The sequence below is a fragment of the Eurypyga helias genome, unplaced genomic scaffold (assembly GCF_000690775.1).
Source record: "Eurypyga helias isolate BGI_N326 unplaced genomic scaffold, ASM69077v1 scaffold6478, whole genome shotgun sequence".
Classification (NCBI taxonomy): domain Eukaryota; kingdom Metazoa; phylum Chordata; class Aves; order Eurypygiformes; family Eurypygidae; genus Eurypyga; species Eurypyga helias.
In genome coordinates this window covers 2115-14614 of record NW_010268779.1, presented here as the reverse complement: position 1 = coordinate 14614, position 12500 = coordinate 2115, and the positions used below count along the sequence as shown (strand labels likewise).

Below are 12500 nucleotides of genomic sequence, written 5' to 3'. Positions count from 1 at the left end.
CTCCATTTTATTTACTCTCCTCCGGTGTCACTTATAATTGTAACTTTTTATTTTTTAATAATGAGGGATTTTTTTTTCTCTGTGCATCACACAAAAAAGTGCTGTCGATAATTAGCAGTCTTCTGTTATTACTAGACTCAGGTGTCACAACTGTGTCTCATCCTCATTACAGTAAAAAATTTCACCTATCAGATTCATTATTGCTAGATAATGCGACTGAGAGCCTTAGCAGGCCCTCCAGAAAAGTAATTCAGCCAAGCAAAATTATCAGCTAATTATATTTAGAATCAAAAGCCCAACAACTATTTGCAGATAAATTGTATGAATTGAAGTGAATAGATCTGAATATTAAGATTCATAGATTTAGCAGATGATTTGTTAATTGGAATAAAAAGGTCATTTACTAGCCATTTTAACAATAGATCAATCGGAACTCTATTTATTATTTAACTAGTAGTGCTTAAGGATTGAAATGAAGAGTAATTGTATTACTGTTATGATATTATACTTCTCTGGAAAAGGACAGAAATGGGTGGAAGTTGTGAAGCTTCCCCGTCTGTCTTTGGGCTGTGTCCGTGGGCTGGGGATGCTCTGACCACTTTGGTTTCATCTATAGCTCGTGGCATCTGAAAGGTGTCTGGTCTGTAGCAAAGACATACTTCACTGCTGTAAGGATCTCTCAGAAAACACGTGTAAACTTTGGGGCAGAAAGGTAGAAAATGAGTATGCAAATAAGATTTTACAAATGAAAGAATTCCGAGTTTTAACTTTTATCCAGCAAACTACAGAGGCATTAAATTCTGATTTTACTAATTCATGATCCTGATAGAGGTTTCTCATAAGGGGAAATTGCATACTCAAATGATGACTCAGATTGCATCTTGGCCTGCAGTTTTGTTTTAGGGAGCTGTTTTTTTTTTTTTTTCCCCATGCAGACGATATGATTAAAAAGCAAATATTTTAACATAACTTAGTGATCTGAGCTATTACTGAAATGTCCACAGTTTCACTCTTTTTTTTTCCACTAGATTAAAGAAAACTTTAAAAATCTATTTGCTTTGACATATGACACAATATTTAAGAACTGAAATCATCAATTAAATCACACATCAGAAACATTTCCCTTTGGTAAAAAATATAGTGCTAGACGATGTACACTTTGAAATTGTTGTTAATGTTTAAAATGCAATCTGAAGTGCATATGTTATTTTAAAAAAACCCAAACATAAATTACAAATTTTAAAAGTTTATGAAAAAATAGCAATCATTGCTTAGCAAAAGCATTTGCAGAGGAATGTGTATCTCTGGGTTTTGTGGATATGCATCGTTTTCCAGCATGAAAGCTGAATACGTTATTCTTTTTTTTTTTTTTTCTCCCTGTTACAAACTCAGTAGATCTAAAGGAAGCAGAGTTCCTTCTGGGTACCCATAATAAAGTACCAAACCCAATATGCACATGAAGGTAGCAAAAGCCTTTTGGATTGTCACCGAAAATAGAAAAGGTGAACGTTGACAAGATTTCAGATTTTTTTTCTGGGGACTGAGGGAAACTGAAGTTAAAAATAAAGCTCTCGTATGGTCAACATGTTGGAGGAAATTCAAAGACTCTCATAAAATAAACATATTTTAAGAAGTGTTTTGAATTTCACTGTGTAATTTCTGGCCAACAGAAATTACAGTTGTATCTTTGAAGGGACATTATGTCAGATCAGTGGTCATTATGCAAAAAAAATAAACTGAAACCTTGATGCCTTAACCCGTTCAGTTATTGAAATGAAAACATGAAGAGGATAGCTTTTCCTTAGGTTCCCTATTAGAAAACTTTGCGCCACTGTGTCGCAATTGTAAACTACTTGGGTTTGACGTTAGAGACACGTAACGAGTACAGAGCGTCACGCACTTTCACAGAGGAGTTTAATCAATAGTTATTAAAAAATACAAGAGTTTATGTCCTGAAAGATAAAGGAAATTATCTGAAGCACGTGCACAAGCTAAAATATCCCAGCCCGTAGCATGCTGCAAGGGGTTCCTGGGCTATATTTCATTGCAAGCCGTGGAGTTCTGAAGGAGAATGTAAGTTCTGCAGGTAAGGGTCTGCGTACACACACACGTGTATCCAGACGTGCGCACGTATGCCCTTGTTTTTCTGCAGCGTTATTAAGAAAAGCCGTCCATACTTCACCATGTTGTTACATGTGTCTGTCTGCTGATTATAAAATGTGTTAAACAGTATTTAAAAAACAAAAAAATGCAGAGCTGCGCTTTGATTTATTCAGCGAACAAAACATATGCTCGCTGTTCTGTTCTATGTAATTCATATGATCAATAAAATTTCCTTTAAAAAGAGCAACTTTGGCATTTAGAGGGATTATGCTGCTGAAGAAAAAAATGTTTCACTCTTGCTATATGTAGTCAACCTCAGTGCTCTTCCACCAAAATAAGTTTTTGGCTCGCTAACGTCTGTTTTCATCTGTTTATCGTTTCTACTCTTCAGGGTCGAAGCTGTGTATTGCGGCTGTTACCCGCTGTGTCCCAAAGCCTTGGTGTACCCAGAGATATTTCCAGGTAGCTGCTTTGTTGCACATTCTTTTTGCTGAAACGTAATTACGTGATTCATGCTAAAATCTAAAGTTTGAGAATAAACTTGAGCAAAAGCAATTGTTTATTTGGCAAGCCAACATGTTAGTGTTAAGGAAAATTTTATGTGTTTTAATACATTAGACGAAGTTTATATTTGCCATCTGTTCTTTTAAGATAACACAAAAGCAAGTTTTGAAATAGCATTCTTCATTGTTAGCATACACAACCCGTAATGATAGATTTTTGTTAAAAGGTCAGTGATGCTGCAATGGTTTGCAGATTTTTTGATACACCGAAAAAAAAAAAAAGAAAAAAAACCCGAGGCCTGAAAATCACACCAAATTATTTAAACAATTTAATACTTAATAGTACGCAACTGCGGTACAGGATACACACTAATGTAGTACCAGTTCTTTGAAAAATCTCATCACTAAATGTATCACATATGCATTGTGTTACATTAGAATAATGTATTTTAATCACCCAAAGGAGATGTCTAAACAGCACAACTACACAGTCTTATTTAGCATTAAACATCCTTGTGAGCTGAGGTAACCTTATAAAATCATGCTTAAATAATGTAAAACACGAGGCGGCACAGAGCAATATGCATTTTTAATTAGTAAAGTGACTAATATCGAGTGTGTGCTTTGAGGTTTTTGTTTCATTAAAAATGTATCTGTTTTTCCTGCAGCTGAATATCTGTATTCTACACCTGAACAGCTTTTTAAAAGGCTTCAGAATTTCTGCAAGAGACCAGATATTGTAAGGAAACATCTCTATAAGGTAGTTGTTCAGAATAGTTTTACATGATACAATGCCATATTGAAGTACAAAGGAAAAAAACCCTTAAAAAAACCCCAACATTTAATTAACATACTAATGTTTAAAAGAAACATGCTAGGGAGGGATATTAGTCGTTACACTAACAAGGATTAATTAAACTAGATGCCAGTTGTATTAACCTAGGTCTTATGAAATACGTGCACTTAATGCATGCTACATGCTTTTTTTAATTTATTGTTTTCTAAAATGACTGTCCTTTACATTTGGACCCAAGAGCTTTATAAAAATGAACCTGGATTAATGCAACTCATTAGTTTAAAAGGAAAATAAAGGAAAGATCCTACAATTACACTAATGAGGATAAGCCTACCTTCCTATCCAATCTTCAGTCCTCAAAAAATGCAGGTGAGAGGTATCAGGTAAGATTTCCCTGCCTTTTGGAATTATTTTGATAATTGTGATTATTTTAATGCTTTGCTTTTTCAGGTATGTTGAACGTAAAACCACCTTATCAGAAGCAGAATTTACTGGTATTTATCATCTCCTATTTGCAGTCATTTATGCAGGGAAAGGCCAGTTTCAGTGGCAGACCTTCCATTCAAGCTTTGATCTAGCGTTCAATGCTAGACCAACTTCCACATTTTTAAGAGGTGTATTTGTACTGCTCAGTCACACTTTTTTTTTAATTATGCGATTGTAGACGAAGCACTAAATTTTATATTATTCCAGCCAAGAGCTGTTATTACACGATGCTGCTATCAAAAAAAATATCTTCTATTTTCTGCATGCTGATAGGCAAACTTACAGCAGTTTATGACTTTTACAGTCCTGGCTATGCCGTGGGCAGGTTGGATACACGTTTCCCCCGCACGACAAAGGTGTTTCAGGTTATAAAAAAAACCCTGAATTCAGCTCAAAGTCCTTAAAAGCTTGGGAGTGCAAAGAAATACTCCTCGTTTTACCCATGCGATACAAATGTGGTCTTTCTCGCGATCCCTGGCTGTCGCCGTCCAGGCACGCTGTTAATGAGCGAGTCGAGTAATCTTAATTTGGAGGCTCATGCTGCCAGCAGACCTAACCTCATCCCTCCACCTTCCTTCCTCTGGGGACCAGAAGCGTTGGGTCTTGCTGCGTGTCGTCTGCCTCTCTACCCCTTCCCGCACACATGTAAGCAGGAGGAGCGAGGGTTTAGCCCGCGCCTGACTTTTTCTGTGACCTAAAAATAGACATTTACATAATGATACATCAAAGATGATGTTTCTGCAGGAAACAGTTAAACTTCAAGAAAAAAGGAGAGAACCAAAAATGCAATTTAACACCCAATTTCAAGCTCATTATCTTTCATTGTCTATTAACTTGGCAATGGTTCAGAAGGTAGCTCATAATAGTTTAAAATGCTGACTGAACACTTCCAGTGTTCAGCATTACTTCTTGAGTCAATAGTATCGTATAGTTTATACATGGTGCCTTCAAAGGGAAAACGGTCCTTAAACGTTTACCTTGGCGTTTCCCGATGCCCCAAGTTCAGCTGATAGTTGCACTCACGTGGATCTTCTCTCTATGTCTGGATCCCCAGCTCCTAAACAGAACCAAGGCTGGCTAAAAATGGAAATAACGGTAAAAATGGAAAAAACGTAATAGTATGCAACTGCGGTACCGGATACACATGAGTGTAGTGCCAGTTCTTTGAAAAAATCTCATCGCTAAAAATGGAAATAACGGTGGGGCAAACACCGATACAAAATAATAGGGTTTTTAAATGTGTGCACAAACCCCATAAGCAAAAGGCTAATTTTCTTTTATTAAAAATTCCCTTGGGCTTGTCTGCGGTGGGAGCCGGAGGTGTTTATCCTACCCCCTGGCATGTGCACTATTAGCAGCGCAGCCCCGTTCAGGTCCCCTGAGCATTCGGAATGAGCGTCTGGAACAGGTAGCGATTGAGGTGAACGGGAGATCGTTTTAAAATGAGTAAAGCAGAGCCTAATCCAGAACCTGTGAGCACCAGAGAAAAGACCCCTGTTGTCTTTAATAGGCTTTGGATCAGCTGGGAGAATACTGTTAGAGTTGTCGTTTTGTGCCTACACCCACGTACGCCAAGTCTTCCTTTCGCGCTGAAGCTATCCGCAAAACCTCCTAGAAAAACGCTTAGGTATGTGCTGTTAACGTGATTACAGTTGGAATGCTGCTGCTTTTTAGGAAGCTGAGAAGAGTGGAATTGTGAGGGGTGCGCAGCACGTGCGCTGCATTTTCACTTTTATCAGGTTGCTGTAATATTACGTACGCTGCAGCGGGATGGAGAAGGAACCCCTAGCACGGTAGGGCACACTGAGTAGCTGTTTTTCTTTCGGAAACTTTCCTGACGTGCTCCCTTCCTGAAGTTCGTGGAGTAGCTGTGAAGTCTTGAAAGTAAAAATGCTTTAAAAGCAAACAGTGCTTTTTCTCTACTGACTGGGGGTTCTGCTTCATAGATCGGGAAGTCATCATCATCAGAAGCACCTTGGCCTATCCTTTTACATATTGTTGGGGTTTTATTACTAAGGATATCCATAATAATTAGACAGCGGTCTAATTGAACAGGCAGTTTATTCCTTCAGTTGTCCTCAGTGCTCGTGCTGACAAAGTTAGGGGCAAAAGGGAGATAAACGGCAGCGGGGCACTCAGGTCAGGGAGCCGGACACAGCCGTATCCCTGTGAAAATGCACAGACCAGGACATTAAACTGCAATAGCTTAACTCGATGTAGCAGACTCCTGCTGCCAGACTTCTTAAAATGCCCATAATGTAAGCACCTATGAAAACCTTTCCAAATGATGTATTACTCACGCTGTGTATTCTCACAGCACCCGAGGCTGGCTCATTTGCATTTCGACATTACCTTCCACCAGTTACTAACCAGAAGGTTGAGACGAGTGGAAAGTAAACCTCATTTGTTGTCAATTATTTGGTTGTTCCAGTTTTATGGAATCGAATGTTGCTCTCTGGTTCTGGGTGTTTCTGGTTGCCAAAGTAAGAGGCAGAATGAAGCAAGTAACAAGAATGAACGGGGCATCGGTTTCCTTCGCAGTACACCATAGGACCCGTCAGTGTTTGCAAGCTCCCTAGCTAGTAGATTTAAAATAAAATTAAAAAAAAAATAGGGCAAAGCATTTGTTTCTGCATTATTTTCTTTAAGTTTACCTTTCAGTTCCCTCACTTCAGTTTCTTAATTTAAAACAGCATGTATAAAGAGTATACAGTGGAAAGGGACAAGAAGACTTGCCAAAAGCCAGGCATGGAAGGAGCTGACAACTTTAAATAATCTCTCCCAGCCCTCCCAGCTGAATGAGTGCTGGTTGACATGCTGTCAGCTTCAGTTCCTACAGAAAAATCCTACTCTCACTCATGCTTGTTTAACGGAGAAAAGAATTTGGCCCACTTTCTGACATTCATCTTCTCATTTCCATCACACTACAGAAGCTCACCTGCCTATGAAAAGACACATGGCGTGATTTTTTTTTTCTTTCTTGCACCACTGTAGAAGGAAGTCTGCTGAATTCAAAGGGATTAAACTGCTGTAAAATCAAATTAAGTTCCCAGTTAGACCGTAGACATCTGAATTGTTTCCAGTCTCCAGGATTTGGCTGAAAAGGGCAGTTTGAACAAAACTTTCTTTTTTTTTTTTTCCCCTTCTCTTTTCTCTCTGATTTGGATGTAGCAGTATCTTTGGTATTTCAGGTAAACACGTAGAAGGGAAAACCGCTCCTAGTGCAGCTTTAATACTTAGGCACAGCTAGGAAAGCAGCAGGAGGCATTCTCAGCCTAAGGATACAGGGTACTGGCCACAGGAGGATGTGGGGCAACCTCATGCCAGATGTTCCATCAGCCACTTAGCCCTGTTGCAAGGAGCCGTAGTCGTTCATAGCTCTAGTGCAGGCCATGTAGGAGCCAGGGACAATGCCTCTGCCCCTACCCATACCTGCTCTCCAGCAGAGCTCCATGAGGATGCTAACTGCCACTCTGGATCAGCACACCACGTGTTTAGTACCATGTGGTGAGCATCGGATATTTAGGAGAAGGCTGACATGGGTAGAAATAGGGTGTTAAAGGTCTTCTCTTCATCTTTTAGAGTTGGAGATTGGTCCTAACCCTGGACTTGGAGATTTTATCATCTTTCATAAGACTCCAGTGTTAAGTATGGTGAGGCTGTACCTCATAGCTCACCCTTTGACATTCTGGCCCTTAGAAACTCCTGTTCTTCTCTTTCACACCCTCCTATAACAAAGCCGTTGGTCATATGTTTACAGACGGCATTAAAATCATTTCCTCCAGTCGGCTCAGGGTTTCTCCAACTTCTGTTGTGCTGAGCGTCTTCTTGTTCTGGGGTTGCTTGCCTGGAAGCAGAAGCTCCCCGTCCATCTTTTCTATACCATTCATTATTTTATAAACATTTGTCAAACTCATACAGTATCCCAGTCTTCTCAGTCTCTCTAAGTGAATGTTATTCTGTGTTTATATTCTTATCTCCCATCATTCAAACCATTTTGATGCTTCAGAGCTGTTTTTATGCTGGTGTGATCGTTACTTTGCAGAGTATTCTAGGCCATGCCATCAGTTTATGTGATATGTTGTACTCTGATAATTTTCAACCTGTTCCTTATGGAGCCAAGCATACCGTTTACTTTTTAACGGTGAATGTATATTGAGCAGATGTTTGCTTACAGTGTTCTCCAGATCCTTTGTCCTGAGCTGATAAAGTTAATTTAGAGCTCTATAGGATGTGCACGTAGCACAAATGTTTCCTGCAGTGCATGTTTGCAGAGAAAAAAGAAGACATTGTATTGGGTTTGTGCTCTACCTGGTTAGCACTAGGTGCAGGGCAGAAGGAGTTTGGAAGCATGAGTGAGAAATTTGTATGTGCCTCTTGAGATGCTTGGTTTCCAGTGAGAATGGTTTAAAGTGGTTTCAGAGATGGTCTAGATCAGCTTCTCAGAGCCCGTATGGAAAGGTTGGGAGCAGCCTGGGAGCTCTGGAGTGCAGCATGCTGTGTCCGTGCTCTCCCATCTCTGTGTCAGCGCTTAGGCATGGGATCCTATGTAAAATCTATATCACATAAGGATTTTTTTATGGGAAAGAAAACTTTGGTTACTTATTTGGAACATAGAATCATAGAGTAATATAGAAAGGGACCTCTGGAGGTCATCTAGTCAGCATCTGCTCAAAGCAGGGCCAGCTTTACTGTAGGACCTAACTTCACAGTTGGACTGAGTTGCTCAGGGTCACATCCAGGTTAGGCTGAAACTTTGACATTTTTCATCCCCGTTTGTATGGCTGATACAGGTGAAGTACAGCTACCTGAGGAGGTTTGCACAGGTGGAAGATCTGCTGGACTGTGGGATGCAGTTTAAACATTTTGGGTCAACCTTAGGTCTTCAAGCAGCGTGTGGGTCTCTGAGGTATATATCGAGGAGATTGCAGCTCTCTGAAAATGCTGGTCTATAGCTCGTAGCACTTGGCTGCACTTGTAGGGCAGGAGTAAGAAAGCAGTTATGTGTACATCTTTCAGCATAAACACGAAGACTTTTTTTATTATAACCATATTAGATATCTTCCAATTTTAATTAAATGAAAACTGGCAGGTGAACCACAGTGTCTGCAAAATGGTAGGTGGAGGGACGGGTCAAAGGAAATATGATGGACTTAGGAAAAGTTGTAAAAAGCATGAAAACTTGGTTTTTTTTCCAAAAAGTATATTCAAATTACCTTGAGAAAGAAAGTCTGAAACTGTTGTCGCACTGATGTAGTTGTTCATTGTGTTCTGAACCATCCTGTACAAGGTACCCACCCAAGGTGTCTTCATGGAGAAGCATCCAACATTTGGTGATTTTTTTGTTTAAAGACAGAAACTATGAAAAGGGTTTTAAAAGGCTGATACATGAAACTTCAGAAGAGACCAGTTTCTTCAGGGAAATGCAGCCACTCTACTGAGGAGTATCATATCACTGACTCAGGCCTCACAGTGCACCCAGTCCATGTAAACCAATTCTGTCCTGATGTTGGTTTCCAGAGGTGCCTTGTAGTTGTGAAGTTGAACTCCGAAAGTAATTACTACAAGCTGCTTTCCCTTTTGATTCTTCCCCAATACTCACTTACAGAGGGAAGGAGCTGGGTCACAGTGTAAAGCTGACCCAATACAAATTGACTCCGTAAGTCAATCTGCTTTCTTGCATGCCAAATTTCAGGGTTTGTGCTGAATAATAATCTCTAATTCTTAGTTTTATGACTAAGAATTTAGTTTCAAATAATGGACAAAAAATATATGCCAAATCAGTACTGTGATTGCCAAGTCAGTACTGATACTGCTTGAGCTCCAGCTGCCCTGAAACAACAGATCTGAATAGATGAACAGTCCTTATTAAATTCTAAAGGTTAACTCTGAAGCCTAGTGATGGCAGAGTAGATAAAAATGGCTTCAATTCAGATCTTAGGACACAGGATACAAAAAAGTTGATTATATCATAAAGAATATTGTGCTGCTGCTGACATCTTACACTGCCTGTTCTTCATGGGGAGATCTTGCTTTATGTGAAAATTTAGCTTCCCTTGATGGGGAATATTAAGAGATTTTTGACTTCTTATATTCTGTGAGAAAATGAATGCCCAAACCTTTGCAGAGCTATCGCCTCAAAAAAAAAAAAAAAAAAAAAGAAGTTGAACTTATTCTTTCCAAGGGGTTGCTCTAAAGTAAAGCCCAGAAGCCAGACCCACAGAAGTCAGGCAGGGAATTGCTCCCTCGCTCCTGAAGGTTCCTGGTTCTGCCATGTCTGAGGGTGAGAGGGAGAGGTCAGTCCCCGTGGGCGTTCAATCCTTGTCGTGTCTTCTGAGACCTCTGATAAAGCAGACAGACGTCTGATGGTGCTCGTCCAGGAGCAGATAACTCTCTTACCTGCCTCTGAAAACCCAAGTGCTGCATTCGCCCTGTTTCCAAATAATCCTGCGTAAGCGTCCTCCGACCAACTCGCTTCCACCCCTTCCGAAACCCCGGGTGCTGCAGAGCGTTTTGGCACGGAGCCGCCCTCCTTCCCGCGCGAGAGACGTCCCTTTCGTGTCCCGGCATCTAACGTGGCTTCGTGCGCTTCTCTCTTCTGATTCCTCGTAGGGCGAGACGGCTGGGTTTTCTTGGGCAGCGCTCGGCGGTAAATTCAGGTCTCTGCTCGCAGCAGAACCGAGGGAAGATTTGTGACAGATGGGGCTAAGTCACAAACTTGCAGCCTCAGGCAGAATTGTGGAAGTTTCCAGAGTGTGCCCATATTTACCTGATCAGAGAGAAAAGAAAATCTGCAGAGGAAGCCGAGCCTGGCTGCTTGTCATAGCTGACACAGAGCCATCTGCCACAAACCTGTGGCGGCTTCAGATCTCCAATCCCTGCCACCACCCCAGCTCAAATTAAATACAGATTCTTAGAGACGTTATGATGGTTACACATGTCCTCGGCATCACATGCAGGAGACTGTTCAAAAAAAATATGTGGCCTGTTGTATAACCGCACTCATGTATCCCATATGTGGTGCCACATTGAATTTCCGGTTGAATCTGTTTTTATCCTTTGTACTGGATGACATGGTGCCTGAATTCTTTCTTTTCGCCGACACGATGGCAGCCAAGCTGCAGCTTCAAACGCTCACACTTGGCTGAGTTTCTACCTAGGTTGCCAGGTTATCATTGGAGCCTTATTGTGTCCTCGAAGGGCCACAGGGCCTGAAAGGAGGATGCGAACGCTGCCGGACTAATTGGGCAGCCATCTCCGGGCTGTTTGGAGGCAAAGGGCTGCTTTAGCACTTCTCTTTTTTTCTCTCTTTTTTTTTTTTTTTTTTTTGTTGCAAATTAATGACTCTCTGGCACAAGGGTTTTTAAGTGAAGGTATTAATAAGGGGTCTGGCAGGTAATCCCATGATTCGTGGAGTTACATTTGCATTTAATTAATCTTAAAGAAAGCTGAAAGATAAACAGCTGTAATTCAAACTAGCATGGGAAATATGCTACATGGTGCCATCTATCCGATAAAATGAAAGCCGAGACACTTGTTTTATTTCTCTCAAGGATGGAGAACAAACAGATAACAGTCAAAATACTTCCAATAAAAACCAGTAGTTTAAATGTAACGGCAGTTCATCAAGAATCTTTGCACCCAGTTACAAATACAGTCTTTTAAAGATAAATCACTTATGATTCCAGCAGTCAAGCTGCTATATTTGTTGATGTAAAATGTTTTGAAGATGTAGATTGTACAATAAATTTTTAATAAAGTGCCCACTGCAATTTTTAATTAGCATATCTCATTCATGTATAAGTGTGTACATCTATCTGTATGTTTATCACTATGCATATCCTTGTGTCAGAGTCAATGAATGCAATTGTGTCTTTATCTGATGAAGTAGAATCTGTTTTGCAAGTGATAATAAAACGTTACGACAATTCCAAGGTTTTCAACTCCGCTCTGGGAAGAAGCGAGAAGAGGATGCTCGGTAAGTCGTTACGATGCGAAGCCCAGTAAGACTCTCTTTGTGTACAGGTACGGGGTTGTGGTAGCTCCTCTCCCCGTCATGGCAGGCTGTCACCTGGCATTTTCCCTGTGCCCAAGCACCGTCCACAGCTGGTGAAAGGCACGGGCTGGTCCCCCTCCGCACACGTGCCTTTGAATGCCATGAAGGCGCTGACCTGTCCTTTTTCAGTGCGCAAGAGGGCATGGGTCCTTCTCTTTAAAATCACCCCCTTAAACAATCCAAAAACCCCAGGGACATCCAACGGTAAGTGTTCGGATATTTTCCTACCACTGCAGAGTTGTAAGTTTGCCATAATCATCTGTCCTGGTTCCTGGTTCCCACTCATTTCTGCTCCACCAAAGCCCAGCTTGGCTCTAGGCACGCCATGGGGTTGAGTAGAAGCGGTCTTCTCAAGACAGCGTGTGTACGTGCAGTAGTTGTGCTTGGTAGAGCCAAGCAACAGGACTACCGTGTGCTTCTTGTCAGAGCGTATCATAGGTGCTCACTAGTGTTATCACACCGTGCACTGATGAGCAGATTCTTTTTGGTTTTACCCATGGGGAAACTGAGGCATGGTACAGTTAAAGTGAATCGGTTTACATTTCACAGTGAGTCA

At 40.8% G+C, this 12500-nt stretch overlaps 1 protein-coding gene across 1 annotated transcript in view; it reads left to right on the top strand.

Moving 5' to 3' along the window:
• GTDC1 (glycosyltransferase-like domain containing 1) overlaps positions 1 to 10964 on the top strand; it is a gene marked incomplete at its 5' end in the record, with an annotated part of 35625 nt that extends 24661 nt beyond the window's left edge. Inside the window, 3 exons of the mRNA XM_010157846.1 lie at positions 2495 to 2565; positions 3275 to 3366; positions 10501 to 10964. Of these exons, the coding sequence (XP_010156148.1) occupies positions 2495 to 2565; positions 3275 to 3366; positions 10501 to 10584 (247 nt within the window). The remainder of the gene's footprint in view (positions 1 to 2494; positions 2566 to 3274; positions 3367 to 10500) is intronic.
• Between the last annotated feature and the right edge of the window lie 1536 nt (positions 10965 to 12500).